This window comes from the organism of the source record quoted next, unplaced genomic scaffold (assembly GCF_019419815.1).
Source record: "Pyrus x bretschneideri cultivar Hongxiangsu unplaced genomic scaffold, Pyrus_bretschneideri_v1 Contig35, whole genome shotgun sequence".
In the NCBI taxonomy this organism is placed as follows: Eukaryota; Viridiplantae; Streptophyta; class Magnoliopsida; order Rosales; family Rosaceae; genus Pyrus; species Pyrus x bretschneideri.
Genome location: NW_025999668.1, coordinates 4,662,065 through 4,680,085, shown reverse-complemented (window position 1 = coordinate 4,680,085; position 18,021 = coordinate 4,662,065). Strand labels below are relative to the sequence as shown.

Below are 18,021 nucleotides of genomic sequence, written 5' to 3'. Positions count from 1 at the left end.
GAAAATGACACAAACTTGAAGCGTGTAAAATGTTGTTAACCCACAGAAAATTGAACTCTACTCTTTTGTCCATTGCATTTGTAATGTTTCATTTCCATTCAAATTCATATTATCTGAATACAAAATGGAGTTGCTACTAGACTACTCTCAAACCTGTCTTAATTAGTTTAATTATGGGCTGTATCAAAGTCAATGATTCAATCCATTCCACACCAAAACATATAATTTTAGTAAATAACTATAAAAATTTAGAATCTTTTAAAATATTTTTTTAATCAAAATAAGTACTAAACACTTTGAAACATTTTGACATTATTCAAATCAATTAAAAATCGTTTTGATAGAACGGCTCCACACTTGGGCAACTGAACTGCGCATAAAGCCGATAGCAAAGCATATTGGTGAGAAAATAAAAGTACTTTTTTTTTCTTCTACTAGAAATTCGAATTTAAGACATCTTTCAATGTTATTAAAATTTTTTTTACTGAACTACGAGCTAATTGGTGAAAAAATAAATTCCAAATGATTAGTGGATAAAGCGAAGTTGCGACAAGTAGTCTTTTCAATCAACTACAAGGATTAAAACGTATTACAAGACTTGCAAGAAGAAATCAATTATCAATGACAACATTTGGCAAAATTGGTGAATTAAAAATGGGCGAAACAAATCCAAATGTCATTGCTATGAAGACATTTTTCTTAGGGCTTCAGGCACTGCCTGCCCACATTGTTCAAGGATCTTAATTAACGGTGCAGCGAGCTTTGCGTCTTCTCTGGAAAAAAAGCTATGCAATACGCCATTGACAGAGTACCGAGCCATTTTCATGAGGATCTGAACGTAACTGTCAATTGAGAGAATCAAATCGGGTAGAACTACAAATTCATATTCACTGAAGTCGGTTGCACCAATTTGGTCTATGTGAATCATGAAGACTATAGGCCTCGTCCTGCCCTTGGATTCCACACTGAACAGACGAGAAAGACAAACAACGAGTCATCCTCACAAAACAAAGTATGAGCTTCAGCAGTTTAGTTTACAGGATTGAAAAAAGGAATAAAAAAAAGAAGTATGAACATCAACCTGTTCCCAACTTCTGAAAGAACCGAGTCAGATGAGATGGAATAACCCTTGAACTTTAGCGCAGTAGCTAGTTTACGATGCTTTTCATCTTTCCCTACTATATACAGTACCTTTGAAGCCTGAGGCTGGTGCCGACCACGATAAGCGTGATCAAGAATTCCGATAGCCTGCAAAAGTAATTGACAGGTAGGTAGAACTGAACTCTATTTCAAGGACGTATTCCCCAACAATACAGAGCTAATTTGAATGAATAAATAAATAACTACATGATCAAGCTTTCTCCACTATAACAGAGCAGCATTTTGCCATATTCCTTCATATTACTCGTGTAATTACGCTTGTAATCTTTTTCTACTTTGCAGGTTAAAAATTCAAGAGAGAGTTATCTCTACGAAATCCTTCTCAGGTCTCACTACATCAAGGAATGTTAGACTTTGCACATCTAAAAGAATTCCAACAGCATCCTGATGCTCTTCAACAAACAACCCTAAGTCCTCTAACCATCTCTAACATCCAATTCTTTAGGTAAAGATACACATTACGTGTTGAGGATTTCAGCGTACCTCCAGACTACCTCTGAAAAGTTACCATCCAGTCAATCATATTTTTTTTTTTTTTTAATTTTTATCTCAATATGATTTTAAAATATTAAAAAAACCAACAGTTATAGTGGAAAATTGAAACATTTAAGAAACAGTATTCTTTCTAGAATTATGGTTAGCTTTTAAACATCTCGCATGGAACGTAGGTGTTTGTAAAAGTTGTCTACTTACCTTAGGCAGTTTTTCTTTCAAAAGACACATGTTTACAGACTGAATGATGCATGCACTTTGACTGGTGAGAGAACTGTTTAGAGATAATCTATGAACTGATCCTGTCAGAAGATTTTGCACCACTCGTACGCAGGCATATCTAAGGCAATCGTTGAAAACAACTGTATGGGTTTTTCCACTAAAAGATTGGCGAATGGAATTTATTTTATCAAAGCAACCTTCGCTATAGAAAGATTCCAGTCCATCAACGACCTGTTCAAGTGACAAAGGAAACCATTCAAACTTTTTTCTTTATGAAAATAAGGTAAAATGAAAAAGATAATAAGATAATAACTCATCAGTAAGGACACTTGATAGACTAATGAAACATACTGGAAACATACTGAACTGTTAGCTCTCATCCCTCTTATGGTTAAAAATACTAGCCTATGTTTCACAGAGGTCTAAGAAAAGCATCGGCTACAGGTCTCCTGTGCGCTAAGGCGATAAATTATGAATTTATGGTGTGTTTAGATAAGGGATTTCCAAGTACCAAGGGATTTAGGCTAAATTAGTTTGAAATGGTTTGCAAAACATTAAGTAGAGGGATTGAAAAGGCACTTCGTGAGCATTACAAAGCCACTAAACAAAGGATTTTCAAATCCCTCATTTCAAGCAGTTACTTACAAATTCCTCTCAGTGCATTGCATCGTCATTTCAAACATGTTTTTAATCTTTTGTAGTTCATTTATTATTAATAGCCAAAATCCTTGGTACTTGGTAATCCTTCGTCCAAACTCCAAACACAACATTAGTGTCCACACACTAAAACTTATAAAAACCATGACAAAGAATCCGATAGGAATCCAATGTATGGAAGTAACAGTGATAGTGTAACCAACAGTAAGTCATTACCACTGATTATTAAAATTCAATTACAAACAGGCTAAACAGTAATTCGAGATTAAGGGGTAAGAAAAGAGAATGTAAGATTAACAAATGCACACATGGTACTGCATAATGAATGAACAAGTTAAGGAACACAATACCAGCAACGAAACCCCAGATAGATCAATGGCATTCAAGGAAAGAAGCTCCAAAAGTCTCTCAGGTGTTGAAATCATAATCTCAGGTTCTGAGCTTTTCAGACTATTCACAAAACCACAGTTAATCAGAAACCATAACAAGGATAAACTGTATATGAAAGGCTAAGTAGATCCAGCATTTACAAGGAAGGCACACAACCAACAACTTAAAGCTTGATTTTATAGTTCCTTGAATTTATAGTTCTGCATACATAGCGTTATATACAACGACACAATTGCACATGTGCATACAAGCACAGCAGAGCAGTTGCACGACAAATGTGCACCCACTCATACAGGCGTACATGCACACATGCACAATGCACACACATCTGCAAGCCCACACAAATACACGAACACAAACACACACACACACACACACACACACACACACCAGAGAACTAAGCATACTTATGACTTGATAAGAATGAAAACAGACACACTATGCCAAAAGAACTCCATTTGTTTCCTTTTTACATCATTCACGGTTCATGCTTAAAATAGCAAAGCCATACATCATAGACCTTTTGTTTTCCCACAAGTTTGAAAATCAGAATCATGTTGTGTAAATGGCCATGTTGTATCACTGGTCAGAACAAGCATGCCACAGAGCTTTTGTACGACATATACTAGTATGAAAATCTTTAAAACAAGAAAAAACATCAAACGTTAAGGTTGCATGAGAATCACTAATTAATATGGACATGGTAAATCAAGAATGCCCATGAGAAGAATTGCAGAAAGCAACTTTAATAAATTTTGCGTCAAATGCGCCAAAATGGCATTATCCCAGGCACCAATTTTAAAATATCAGAGTCAATATTTACCCTTCAATCTGGTAATCTAAGGAAGCACCAGGATGTATACTCACTGTATGTATTCCAAGAGCCTTCAAAGGTTTGCATACTAAACGTACCTGATCACCATTAAACAAAAAATGTCAAACAACCACATTAATCACTTAACAAGGACAAATGTAACTCTGAAGAGGGTATATGTGATTCCATGGATATGGAGTCAGAGAAAAATACATCATGCTTGAATTAACAGTCTAATGGGCCTTATTTATGTGTGTCTTTTATGCGATCTAGATTGAGCCTTAGAGTGGTTGGCCACTCAAATGAGCTTTAAAATTTTCAACCAATGATTGCTAAACAAATATATCATACAAACCTTTGTGGCTTTCTCCTGGGATGGAACAAGGAACAAAAGATATGGGCTGGTGACTGATAAACCTTCTTCATCCTTTCTAGAAACTGAATCAGCAGCGCAGGAAACCATCCATGCAATTTGCTCCATTGTAGAAGAGGTTCCGCTTGTCTCGAGTATATCCTTCCCAGCTGAATAACACTTCCAAAACTCAACTCCCCAAGTACTCACAAACAAGGGCTTGCCCTCCTCGTTGTTGTAGGTACCATCACAGCGAAGTGAATTTTCTATTGCATTCAAGCACTGAATAAGATACTTAGATGGACAATCTAAGTTTTCACAGACCTTTTCCTGATGCCCGTAGATGCTCCCATTCCCATCCAGCTGAGTCTTTGTCTCTCCAGGATCCATTCGGCTTCTATCAGCCGTGGTATTAATAGACGTCAGTGATTTCTTTACCTCATCCTTCAAAATTGTTACCATCTCCTTCTTCTGCGCTGGACTATCCACCATTTCAATATCGAGAGTTTCTTCACTTTTTTCATTCAAAAACGCCTTCTCACGCTTATTGGGAAGCATGGATTTCTTGGTTACTTTCTTCTCAAAATCCTTTGCACCATACCTATCGTTGAAGGGATCATCAAGGGTGGGAAGGCTAAAGCACATACCCTGCAATGTCAAGATAAATAAGACTCTGCTTAAATACTCGGGGACCTGACCAGTATTCAAATCTAAATGCTTCCATGGAAACTTTACAATACATTTATAAATTATAAATTATTTTGCAGAAAGAATCCTTAATGAAATAACCACAAAACCCAATTGACAGAACAAATACCCCATAATTTAATTTTCCACATCATCCAATGCACAGTAAACAACATGAGAAACTGAAAAGTTCTGTTGGAGGAAGTTGATAAAAGAATTTTGGTCACCACCCATAACTTGTGGTAATGCTCGTCGCCTCATTGATTGCCGTTAGATGATTTTAAATTTTGAGACTCGTGTACTAAATAAATTAAATCAAACTCATCTAACAACAATGTGATCATTGAGACCTCTGGTGAGCAGGTGAGCAAAAATGCACTTTAAGACCTCTGGTGAGCAGGTGAGCAAAAATGCACTCTAATTAACATATTATCAATTTCTCTTTTCCTTATTTTGTATAATTAAATACAATCAAAGCTAAGGGACCCAAGAGTTGTGTTGGAGGAAGTACCTGACATTTGCTGCGTTTTCCGGAATGGCGGCGCTTCTTGGCAGCAATAATGGAGGCTACGCGTGCAGAGATTGCAGAGGAAGAACGGTCGTTCTTGTTGTGGAGCTTCTTTCTTTTGACCTTGTTCTGCTTCTTCCTCACTGCATCGTCACCTTTCGCCATTCCGGATTTGCAGAGATTCAGAGAGACTCAGAGAGAGAGGGGTTGCTCGCTCTTCCTTCCACTTCAACTGATACCCTGAGAGCAACTCCAGCCCATGCCCTTTGGACTGGCACCAAGTGAAGAAAATGGACTGGCACCAAGTGAATCTGCTCCAGCCCGTGCAATTGACTGGCACCCAGCCCGTGCCAGTCAACAGCCCAGCCCAAAATGGACAGACCCATGAGCCGGTATGTTTCTGGCGCGTGCAACACACGCGGTGCCCGGGGCGCGTAGCCGACAGGCTGTGCAGGCGCTGGGGCCCGCGTGCCAGTCCACTTGCAGTCGTCCGGGGTGAAGGATACGTGGCCTCCTCAGAGCCGTTGGATTTCCAACGGCTAGTTTTTTAGGCCGTTGGAAAACTAGCCGTTGGAAATCCAACGGTAAAAAAAATTTAAATTTAAATTTTAAATTGGACCGTCCGATCACAGATCAACGGTCCACGTTTATTTCACCAAAAATTTAAAAAAAAAAAAAAAAAGGCCCAACGGTCAGAAATTTGACCGTTGGCCACGTGGCATCGTGTTGGCTGTTGGATTTGATTATTTTTCAAATCCAACGGTCCCGATTAATTACAACATTAAAATTTATTAAAAATTAATTAAAAAATGTCAAAATTTTTTAAAAAAATACAGAAAAATTTTAAAAAATTAATTTTTTTTCTATAAATACCTAACCCTCATCTTCCACCTTACACCACATTTCAATATTTTCTACACTTTCTACATTTGAATATTTTGTACACTTTGAGAGAAAAAAATGACTTCGTGGAAGCTCAGTGAAGATGTTACGTTGTGTGAATGTTGGGTTCGCACTACTCATGACCCGATTACGGGTAATGAGATGGATAAGCGAGAAATGTGGAGTAAAATTACGAAATCGTTCAACGATGTACATGGAAAAGATGCCACGTGGGTTGTCGGGATTGGTTGAAAATCTTAGCGGAAATCTATTCAAAAAATAGTACGTTCGGATAATGACACGTGGCGTGACGAGAATGGTTAAAAATCCTATCCGAAATTAAAACTATTTTTTTTTTATTATTTTATAAAAAAATTATTTAATATTTTAAATGGACTGGGTGCCAGCACATTTTGTAGGGGTGGAGATCGTTTGTGCCAGCGCATTTTTAGACTAGGTGCCAGCACATTTTTTTTTGGGGTGGAGATGCTTTGGCCTATTACTGTTCATTGAGTCTGTTATTGTTCAATTAAGTGGATAAATAGGCTGGGTGCTGGCGCAAAGTGGATAGGGGTGGAGTTGCTCTGAGAGGTCGCGTCGGTTTGTAGTTTGTGCCTTTCGTGGGACTTCGGTTAACAGTTTCGGGTTTAAGGGTAGTTTGGTCATTTGAAAATTCTATTGAAACTTCGCATGCGACGGAACAAGGGCTCCAGACCTGGCAGATACGTACATTACTTTTTGGATTAACAACGAAAATGAATATTAGGGATGAAAAAAAATACCGAAAATTTCGAACTGCAACGAAAAAATTCCGAAACTGAACCAAAAAAATTCTAAATTGAAAATCCTAAAAATTTTGGTACCAATTATGACCTTGTCGATACAGAAATCGGTCTCACAATCTGATTTTTTCAGTAATCTCAAACCGAACCTAAGTTAAAATATATATAGTTTTAGATATTATACACCGTTGGATTGGTTGATAATTAGCCTCAACCGTTCATTCAAAATGAAACCTAATCTCACCTTCACCTTCACTATGACCTCTCAGCCAAACTCTTTGACCTCACCTCACCTTCACTTCCTTACCTCCCTATTCCTGTACTCCTTTCAGTTCAAACCAATAAATCTCTCTCTCTCGACCTCCACTCTTTCACTCTCTCTCCCTTACCTTCACACTACTTCCAGACCAGTCTTCCATTTTCTTTTTGCATTTAACAACTTCCTCTGCATTCGATAATCAATACAGCCACCTCTGCTTCCTTTTACTTCTCTCTTCATTAAGGTAATATTCTTGTCTTCATCTGGTAATCTTGATGTGGTAAAGTCTGTTTGTGGCTTCAATTCGTTTTTATTTGGGCATTTGAATTCTAGAGTTTTGGATTTGGGGGTTTTCAATTTCGTTTGAAATTTGGGGTTTTTAATCATATGGTTATTCTATAATTCGTTTATTTCCAACAACAGGTACAATTTGTGTTTCCAACAACATTGCTAGCAAGGCAAGTTTAAATAAATTCATTTTTTTTATCAGTTCACAGTATTAGTTTTTGGAATTTTTAGCCACGAAGCCTACATAAAACATGGTGGATTAGATTTGTTTTATTAGCAAGATACCATCCAATCCATATTTGAATTCTATGTTTCTTACAGTACCCTCTCTTTCTTTATAGGCATGAGAGAATTTAGGCCAATGAGTTTGGTTTCTTGCCTTGGAGATTCTGGGGGAGGATAGTTTTCTTTATTTTTCGATGAATGTTGTAATAGCATAATGTTTTGCCGAGACTTTCTCTGAATTCGTGTGTGTATTTGCTACTTTAGCTACACTATTTAGCTGTAAACGAAGTTTATATGTTGTTACGATTGTTTTGACACATGAGCCCTAAATTATTTTGGGATTCTCAAAAATTGGATTTGAGATTGGTCTTGAAATTGGGAGTCCCGAAAACTTTGGTTTGGGAATTGGAATAAGAGTTTCGGTTCAGTATCCCATACCGAACCAACCCTAAAAATGATAATAGCTTGGAAAACTTTTCTCTCCATGAGAGAGCTTTCCTCTCAAACTGAGAGTTATTCTCAATTCCTGTGTAAGGCGTTCAAACCAAAGAAAATCCTGTGGCGCTGGCCCTAGCTTCGGTTAGGGTCGGTTGTTGTTTCCTTCTTGCGTTCTTTCTCTTTTGTTTTCCTTGATTCCACTGCTTTTTCTTCCAAATCTCTACTTCGATCTATTCTATTGCTTTATCCTCGTGGGTATTACTCTTCCTGGCTCTTCCTTGCTCCAATCTTTGGCCACACATCCTACTGAGATAGTGCGTAGAGTTCCAGTGTATCCACCAGCTTAGGTGTTTCCAACACCACCACTTTCTCTTTGTTATCTGTCGGTTTCGTTAGTGTCGTTCATGATTTTCACGAGCTTCAAACTGATAGTTCGCTTCTCTTGCTTAGTTGCCAGCTATCTCTAGTTTATGATTGTGCTCAGGTAGCAATTTGGGTTTGGATGTGGCGTCTGTTAAAGCAGTGCTCGGCGGCAGAGATGGAATCGGATGGATTGGCTGGCACTGGAAGGGTGGAGAAAGCTATGGAAAGGTGTGGAAGCTTTTGCTTTGGAAGACTTGATGTTAAGTTTGGGCCTAACTGTTTTTGGGCTCATTTTTTGTTTTCTAGTGTTTTAGGCCTACTTTTGTTTGTTGATATGTAGTCTTTGGACCTTTATGTGCTGTATGTTTGTTGTTGGTGTTTAATAAAATATCCTTTTACAATATATATATATATATATATATATATATATATATATAAATGATAATTAGGCACATTTTTTATTATTATTTGTTGTTAGATTGAATAAATAGAACGAAAATAGTAACAAAATTAATATAAGTGTGTTAAAAAAAAAATAGTGTGTTGTTATTATTTCTCTAACTAAATCCTACCCCCAAGATTTGAGGTTGTATTCAAAATGGGCCTCAAAATTTTGTTTATAGTAATATACACTAAAATATCAAAATTTCTATCAATTATACCGTCTGCAGCCTAAATGAATAATTCGGTAATCATTGGAGAAATTTTTCTAAGTGCTCAATATTTAAGCCAGTGTTTATAAAATAAGTGAAGGGATAAAAAAAATATATCATTTTCTACACTTATATTATGACACGTAGAGTACCGTTTAAATACCCAGTACTTAAATTTTTTAATTATTTTTGAGAATCATTAAACAAAATATTATTATTTAATCCTATCAATTTTGCCCATTTTGTGCTTTGAAAACAATTTGATTATTTTTGTGACATCCCACATCGCCCAGGGGTGTGATCCTTATATGTATATTCTCATCGCTACCTAGCACGAGGCCTTGTGGGAGCTCACTGGTTTCGGGTTCAGTAGGAACTCCGAAGTTAAGCGAGAAGGGGGTTAGAGCAATAACATGATGGATGACCCACTGGAAAGTTGCTCGTGAGTTCCCAAAAACAAAACCGTGAGGGAATGGTAAGCCCACAGCGGACAATATCGTGCTATGGTGGAGTCGGACTCGGGTTGTGGTGGGGCCCGGGCCGGGATATGACAATTTTTCTTCCCAATATAAGCATAAACATTCAGGATGCGAGTTATAAAATTTAAAATCTCGCGATTCATTTTGAAAACTATGTATAAAAAAAAATGGAGGTTAAAATGTGGTTAATATTGTAACCTATTTTATCTGACAAGGTTAAAGGAACCAGTGGCAAGGAGAAGAGAAATTGAGATACATGTGTTTGTAGAATTGTGGGGGGAATGTGTGTATTATCCCTCCTACATAGTGCCTTTATTTACCGTAGTAAAAAGAGAGAAAAAATTCCTTCATCCCCAAGGAATACAAGTTGTAATAGGAAATGATAATTAAAATCAAATCTAATCTAAGATTTACACAATCACACTTAAACTAAGAAAGTTTACAACAATTAATTATTTTTATATGTATGGGTAGATCAAGAGAAACTTTTTTCACAATATTTTTAGAGGAGTGCAAATATTTCCTAAAGTGACGTCTCTTGGCCAAGAAGTGTATATTCCCATGTGAAAGTCCCATCACATGGATGATTTGTTCCTTCATCTTTGCCAGTCAGCAAGGGCAGTACTGTCCACGTTGCATCGAAGTTCGAATGATCTTTCCCCTAAATTGATTAGTTTAGAATATCATCTTTTCAAAAATGAAATTCAATGTGTGTCAAGAATCAAGATCAATGAGTTTTAGTCTGGTGTTTTTTCTTTTTTTGAACAAACGATATTATTTATACTAAAGAGATGGGGTGGGTTTAGCCTCACAATAGGCTAGCAAAATGTGGTTTAAATTTGTCTTTCGCTAGAATCGAACCTAAGACCTCTCACTTACAAGTAAAAAAGAATATCACTAGATCGTAGTACTAAATGACACTTTTAGTCTAGTTTTCGATTGAAGAGTTTAACTAATGATAATATGTACATGGGGTCATGGTTGCATTGTGGATATCATCTGATAACTTCAACTTTAGCTCTTGCACTTTTAGGGCCTATTTAGTGGGCTGACTGAGAAAAGTTGTGACAATTAAAATGAATTTGAGTAGTCTTTTATTTGTTATGTCAAAATGTGAGATGAACATAATTAGACATGATGAGTTATAAATCTACAATAGAGATTATCTAATTTATTCTTATACATGAGTTACAAGTCATGTCTTACATGTCTCTGCCAATCAAATCATATCTCCAAAACTTAATCTCATCCAGCCCACCAAACCGGCCTTATGCAATGTCCTTAATAGGTTGGTTTGCTGGGGCCTTATGCCTCACCATATCAGCTATTGTAACATTTTACTCCTACAACCTTCTGTCCTTGGTTCTAGGGCACCACGCCAAGCTTCGATTCCGCGACATGGCCAAAGATATTTTGGTGAGTATACTCAAAAGCTGCTTTTTGACAACTTGAGGTTCCTCCCAAATTCAAATTTGATTTGAGGCAAAATTATTTGATAAAAAAATGATATGAGCATGCATCGTCTAGTTTTATAGGATGAGGATAGGGACGATATTTTGTTAGTCCAATTCAGTTTGGCTTGTGCTATGGTGCAGTTATAGCTTGCACTCTTCTGGGAGGGCAGAGCCTTAAGGTGCTCAGTTTTATATTTCCGTCGACATTTTCAATAACCCACATGCTTTTTGAACTTTTATTTTGTGAGCTTCTAGTAGAACAATGTATTATAAAGCTGAAATATTATCAAGTTTGATTTCTTTTAGTTTCTTCTTCTGCAAGTATATATCTTTGCTTCCTAGTTCAAGACCAGAAGCTATGCAACTCTACCAATTTGGTATTAATTTTGGTGTCCTGATGTTGGTGTTGGCACAAATTCCATCTTTCCGCTCCTTAAGGCATAGAAACCTTGTGTCCTTGGTCCTTTGTCTTTGCCTATAGCATCTGTGCCACTTCTGGTTCTATATACATCTGTAAGACATCACAAAATAATTTCTTTACCTAATTAGGAATTTGTGTTTTGTGATTAGCCCCATTAATTAACTCCCGTGCTCACAGGAAATTCCATGAATACTCCTAGGAAGGAGATTATTCTTGAAGCAGAAGCAGAAAGAATCGTGTTTTTGGATCCTTCAACGCTATTGCAATCATTGCTGCAGCTTATGGAAATGGCATTATTCCTGAAATACAGATTTTCCATTAGCCTTATTACTTGAGAAAGAAAAAGGAAAAAAAGACAACAGAATCCTATATTTCGAATTTATTGTTAGGTTTTGATCTTATTTTTGTATACTATGATGTCGTACTGTCGACATTTTTCAGCATTGGTATCTCGGGATATTGGGCGTTTGCCAACCAGGCTAAGTGAAGAATTCTGCTCAATTTTTTGTCATCAAATTGAATAAATCGAACGAAAACAAGTAACTAAATTAACACATGGCTCTCAACCTTGCAAGTATCAGCTATTAGTGTTGTTGAAATGGTATCAGGCATGTAGTTGATAGGTTTATTAACAATAGAGATCAAAACTTTGATACAGAAAATGATTGTGAGAGATGAACACACAGAGAGAGAAAAGTTCTAATAATTCCGGATTTAAATAAAAAAGAGGGATTACAAGGTTATAACCCTAACTTGGTCAATTACTCATATCCTACATTTTAGGGAGCAATGACACATCTCCAGCCATTCAGGCCATCAGAGGTTATGATCCTTCCACTTGGGAGAGGATCGAAAGGCACAGTGCAACTCAAATGGATACGAGCAACAGATGTGCTATTTACTAAAAATAGAAAGAAAACTAGATGTTACAACTTAAACTTTAACGGCTATTACTAAAATTAGTAAGTTCATCATTATTCTTCGATTTCACCATTCTCTTCAATTATACTTGCAGGATAGTCATCTGCAATGTTGATTCCAAGCTAGTATGCAACTTAAATCTCAACAGCCTGTCCTAAGCTGCTTATTGGCTTCACTCTAAGCTTTAATCTTAGATAATTAAATCTTTCTTTTGGCAAGGCTTTTGTAAAATTGTCCGCAAGTTGTTCTTCACTTTTGCAATATTTCACATTAATTGCTCATTCCTACAATGCTTCCCTGATGAAGTGGTATTTCATGTTGATGTGTCTTGCCCTTTGATGGAACACATGGTTATTTGCCATAGATATTACAGACATGTTGTCACAAAACAATAGAGTTGCATCAGGTTGCATCTTCCAAAAGTTATCAAGAACAAACCTCAGCCAAATAGCTTGAGCTGTGGCTTATGCTGCTGAGACATACTCAGCTTCAGCAGTTGATAATGCATTCACATAGGCCCATGAGAACACTTCGCTTCTAAAGCTAAATTCATATCCTGAAGTACTCATACTATCATCTTCACTTCTTGCCCAATATGAGTTACATAATCCAATTAGAATTGCATCTTTGTTTCTTACAAATTCAATGCCATAGTTGAGAGTTCCTTGAATGTATCTCAGAACTCTTTTTCCTACTCCCATATGTTTCTTTGTGGAACCATTCATAAACCTAGATAGCAAACTTGTAGCAAACATTATATCTGGCCTTATTGCTGTCAAATACAGTAGACTGTCAACTATCCTTCTGTATAAAGCTTCATCAGCTAGCTCACTTCCATCAACCTTTTTCAGTTTTTCTCCAGTGGGTAAGGGAATTGACACAGGCTTGCAATCTTCAAGTCCAAACTTGACAAGTAGAGACTTTTCATACTTGCTTTGGTAAATAAACACCCCTTTTTCAGATTGTAGTACTCTCATTCCCAAGAAATGGTGAAGTAGTCCTAAGTCTGATATCTCATATCTCTGCATTATTTCCTTCTTAAATTCATAGAGTAACATATCACTATTGCTTGTATAGAAATTATCATCAACATAGATTGAGACAATTATAATTTTTCCTTTTTCATTAGTTCTGGTGTATAAAGTGGCTTCACTAGGAGTTCTCTTGAAGTTGCAACTAATGAAATAGGTGTCAATTTCACTGGACCAAGCTCTGGGAGCTTGCTTTAGACCATATAAGGCATTCTTTAGCTTATAGACTTTGTGTCTTGCATTCCTTCAAAACCTTCAGGCTCTTCAGTGTAGACCTCTTCCTCAAGCACCCCATTAAAAATAAAAAAAATAAAAAATAAAAAAATAAAAAACTGATTTCACATCAAGTTGCAGCAACTTCCAACCCTTTTGTGCTGTAAGTGCAATGAGGGTCCTAAGTATATCCAACCTTGCCATTGGGGCAAAGGTTTTATTATAATCAATGCCAGGTTTATGTGTATACCTTTTTGCCACAAGCCTAGCTTTGTGCTTTTAAGCAGTTTCATCTAAGTTCAACTTGGTTTTGAACAGCCATTTAACTTCAATAGCAGGCTTGTTTGCAAGTTTCTCTACTAGTTCCCATGTAACATTCTTCTCAATCATTTCAATCTTAGCATTCATTACATCTTGCCAAGCCTTGTCTTTTGCAGCTTTATGATAGTTAGCAGGTTTAATTACACACATGTGGCACCTTGCATATATATCTTCCAAACTCTTTAACTTCATAGAAGTTGAGCTTAGGGCTGATTTTTTACTTAGAGTTCCTGGATCAGTCACTGATGGGCTAGAATGACTTGAGCCTGCTTGAGTGTCTTGAGCAACATCAAAGTGAGTTACTTCTTATGATCCTTCTTGAGTTTCACATTTTGCAATTTTAGTTTCTATATTGAGAGGTCTTGAAATGGAATTTTCTTGTTCTCCCAATTCCATATTTGATCTTTAGTGAACACCACACTCTTAAATAGAACAATCTTGTTAAACAGCAAATCTTAGACTTTATAGCCCTTTTCACAGCTGCCATAACCCATAAAGATCCCCTTTCTGGACTTCTCATCAAATTTCCGCCTCAACTAAGATGCAATAAATGCATAGCATATGCACCTAAACACTATTAGGTGTTTTATACCAAGTTTTCTTCTTGTGAAAGCTTCAAAAGGTGTTTTCTCCATCAAGGTAGTTGTGTGACACCTGTTCTGGATATACACTGTAGTACTCACTGCTTCTGCCCAAAACTTGATTAGAATTTTTGTTTCTAGCATCATGGATCTTCCCATTTCACAAATAGGTATATTTTACCTCTTAGCAACTCTATTTTGTTGAAGAGAGTATGCAATAGTTAGTTGTCTTTCCATTCCCATGTCTATGCAAAAATCTTGAAACTCAAGTGAGGTATATTCTTTCCCTTTATCACTTTTGAGCTTTTTTAACTTGAAAATACTTTGTAGTTCCACAAATGCCTTTAATTGCTTGAATACATTGAAGACATCAGACTTGTTCCTGAGAAAGTAAACCTAGCACATTCTTGAGAAATCATCATTGAATGTGATGAAATATCTGTTTCCTCCCACAAATTCATTTTGCATTAGTCCACACATATCTGTGTGCACCAGTTCTAGTGGTTGGCTTGCCCTCTATGCTACTTCTTTGCCAAAGTACTCTATGTTGCTTCTTTGTGATGCAACTCTCACATACTTCTTTCTTGTCTTGAAATTCAAGTATGCCTTTTTGCATCAGTTTCATACTTTCAAAATTCAGGTGTCTCAACCTTCTATGCCACTTCTACGAATCATCTTTAATTGCAACTTTTCTAGCCACATGGTTTATGGATTCCAAGGCCGAAGGAAAACATTTGTTTCTTGTCATCACAACTCTTGCCACAACATTCTTAAGAATGTTGTCATAAAAAATCACAGCCATGTTACCTCCAAATAGAACATGGATACCATGTTCTATCATTTGTCCTACGCTCAACAGATTCTCATCTAACCCAAGAACAAGCAAAACTTCATTGATGTACCTATTTCCATGCTTTGTTTCAACTATCAGTATTTCATTTGTCCCCATTTTAACTTTGCATGTCACAGTTTTATCAAGATTGATAAGTAGAGATTCTTGAGAGGACATATGGTTGTTGTAGGTACTTTCAACAAACCACACAGATGAATCTTGTGCTATTGAGGCTGAATGGGATGCATAGAACATTGTACCTATGACAAGCTCTTTTCCTTGACATAATTTGCCACTTGCTTGCTGCCATCATAATCCTTAACTAGATGCCTAAATCTGTTGCACTTAGTACACCTAGGTTTTCCTTTGTATCTGCATACACCAAAGTGGTATTTCTCACACACTTGACACTGAGGTTTCACCCCATTTTGACTGCTACTTGGATGTCTGTTTTGTGTAGAAAACTTCTTGTTCCGATTCCTATTTCCTTGGTTGTTTCAATTTGAGTTTTGAGACTAGTTTTTCCTTTTCTTGTTCTGTCCCCATTTGTTGTTTTGTTTATTTTAAGACCCTTTGTATGTCTTTGCAATGTTGCTTGTGCTGCCAACCTTAAGGGTACTAAAGGCTCTCTCAGTGCTATTAAATTTTTCCCTTTCATCATGTAGGTCTCCTCCCTTTTGTCATGAACTTTGATTGAAGCTAGCACTTCCTCAACTCTAATGTTGTCAAGGTTTCTAGTTTCCTCTATGATGGATACTATAGACTTGTATCTCCTACTTAGACTCATCAATAGTTTCTACACAACCCTTTTTTTAGGAACATCTTCACCTAGAGATTTTAGGTTATTCACTATCTTAAAGTACCTAGCCCAGTAGTCATCTGGAGTTTCACCATCAAACATTCTTAAATATTCAAACTCAGCTCTTATAGCATGAAGTTTAACATCTCTTACCTTTTTGTCACCTCTGAAATCTCTTCTCAAATTTTCACAGGTCCTTTTGTTGTTTTCTCATTTCTGATGCATGGGAAAAGCTCATCTGAGATTGCTCCTTAGATGAGACTCAATGCCTTGGCATTCTTGATCTTGTCTTCCTTTGAGCCTGTTAGAGGCTCCACTGGAGCATGCTCCAACCCACTTTCATCATCATCTAAGATTTCTTCTTTGGGATTTGTCTGTTCCTAGACCCCAAGTTCAATCACATCCCATGGATTGTGTGGTATGAGGATGGTTTCCATCTTGACTGCCCAGAAATCATAGTTGTTGCCATTAAATTATGGAGTTCGTAAATCTCCATTGGATTAACTAGATCCTACTATCTCTTAGACTATTCAAGTAGGAAATTTCAACAAAAAAAATGGTGTTGCCTTTAACTTTTCTAGGTTTTTGAAAGAAGAATTTCACTCATAGTTCACGCCCCTTATTCGGTATCAAACCACAGAGCTATAGTTGATACCATTTCAACATGGTATCAGGCATGTAGTTGATAGGTTTATTAACAATAAAGATCAAAACTTTGATACAGAAAATGATTGTGAGAGATGAACACATAGAGAGAGGAGTTCTAATAATTTTGGATTGAAATCGAAGAGAGGGAATACAAGGTTGTAACCCTAACTTGGTCAATTGCTCAGATCCTACATTTCAAGGACCAAAGACACATCTTTAGCCATGCAAGCCATCGGAGGCTATGATCATTCCACTTGAGAAAGGATCGAAATGCACAATATAACTCAAATGGATAAGAGCAACAACTGTGCTATTTACTAAGAATAGAAAGAAAACTAACCGTTACAACTTAAACTCTAACAGCTATTACTAAAATTAGTAAATTCATCATTGTTCTTCGATTTCACCATTCTCTTCAATTACACTTGCAGGATAGTCATCCGCAATGTTGATTCTAAGCTAGTAAGCAACTTAAATCTCAACAAGTGTGGTACGTCTTCTACTCCGCTTTGCATCACCAAAAAAATGAACTAGTTGACGCAAAACTTTATCGGTTCTGCAGGTTTACTTGCAACCAACAAATGAAGTACTTGAACGCAATTCGCAATGTTGTGCTGACGTTGGTTTATCAATCCCTATTTGTGGACATAGTCACAATTGTTGCAACTATGTTTCCATTCTTTGGCGACATCAACGCTTTGATTGGAGCATTTGGATGCATTCCTCAAGACTTCATTTTACCAATGGTGTTCTACAATGTTGTGTTCAAGCCCTCCAAGTACAACTTACTTTTCTAGGGAAACACAACCATTGCCTCAACATTTTTCAACATTAGGCTGTTGGGGGCAATATCTTTGATCTGACAGATCATTCTTGATTCTAACACGTACATAGTTCCAACATATAAATTATAATGTAGGACTACCCAAGATCTTGTTGCAAATTCCAAAACAGCGTCTTGAACTGTTAAGCTTTTTTTTTTTCTTTACTTTTCCCCATGATTTCTACATTGTGTATTAATACTTACTGTTGATAAGACATTTCTCTATGAACAATACGAATCTGAGTTTAATTAGGAGGTACTTAAAAGTTAATAACCAACAGAGGCTGCAAAAGTTAGCCTGCAACCTAAAGATTCAAATAATTAA

The 18,021-nt window shown here is 36.7% G+C and overlaps 1 protein-coding gene, 1 long non-coding RNA gene and 1 pseudogene across 2 annotated transcripts; 2 read left to right on the top strand and 1 right to left on the bottom strand.

Moving 5' to 3' along the window:
* Nucleotides 1–550: 550 nt before the first annotated feature.
* On the bottom strand, nucleotides 551–5,623 carry LOC125480736 (ATP-dependent RNA helicase DBP3-like). The gene is made up of 7 exons (XM_048591837.1): nucleotides 5,287–5,623; nucleotides 4,092–4,736; nucleotides 3,746–3,834; nucleotides 2,883–2,982; nucleotides 1,855–2,106; nucleotides 1,082–1,248; nucleotides 551–965 (listed from the first exon to the last, which is right to left on the bottom strand). The coding sequence occupies exons 1-7, from the start codon at nucleotides 5,446–5,448 to the stop codon at nucleotides 683–685; spliced, it is 1,698 nt and encodes a 565-aa protein (XP_048447794.1). The 5' UTR covers nucleotides 5,449–5,623; the 3' UTR covers nucleotides 551–682.
* A 1,444-nt stretch (nucleotides 5,624–7,067) lies between these two features.
* Nucleotides 7,068–8,923, top strand: LOC125480651. The gene is made up of 2 exons (XR_007260980.1): nucleotides 7,068–7,450; nucleotides 7,630–8,923. It is a non-coding gene; the product is annotated as an uncharacterized LOC125480651 (long non-coding RNA).
* A 1,926-nt stretch (nucleotides 8,924–10,849) lies between these two features.
* LOC125480694 lies at nucleotides 10,850–17,670 on the top strand (annotated as a pseudogene).
* The last annotated feature ends 351 nt before the right edge of the window (nucleotides 17,671–18,021 follow it).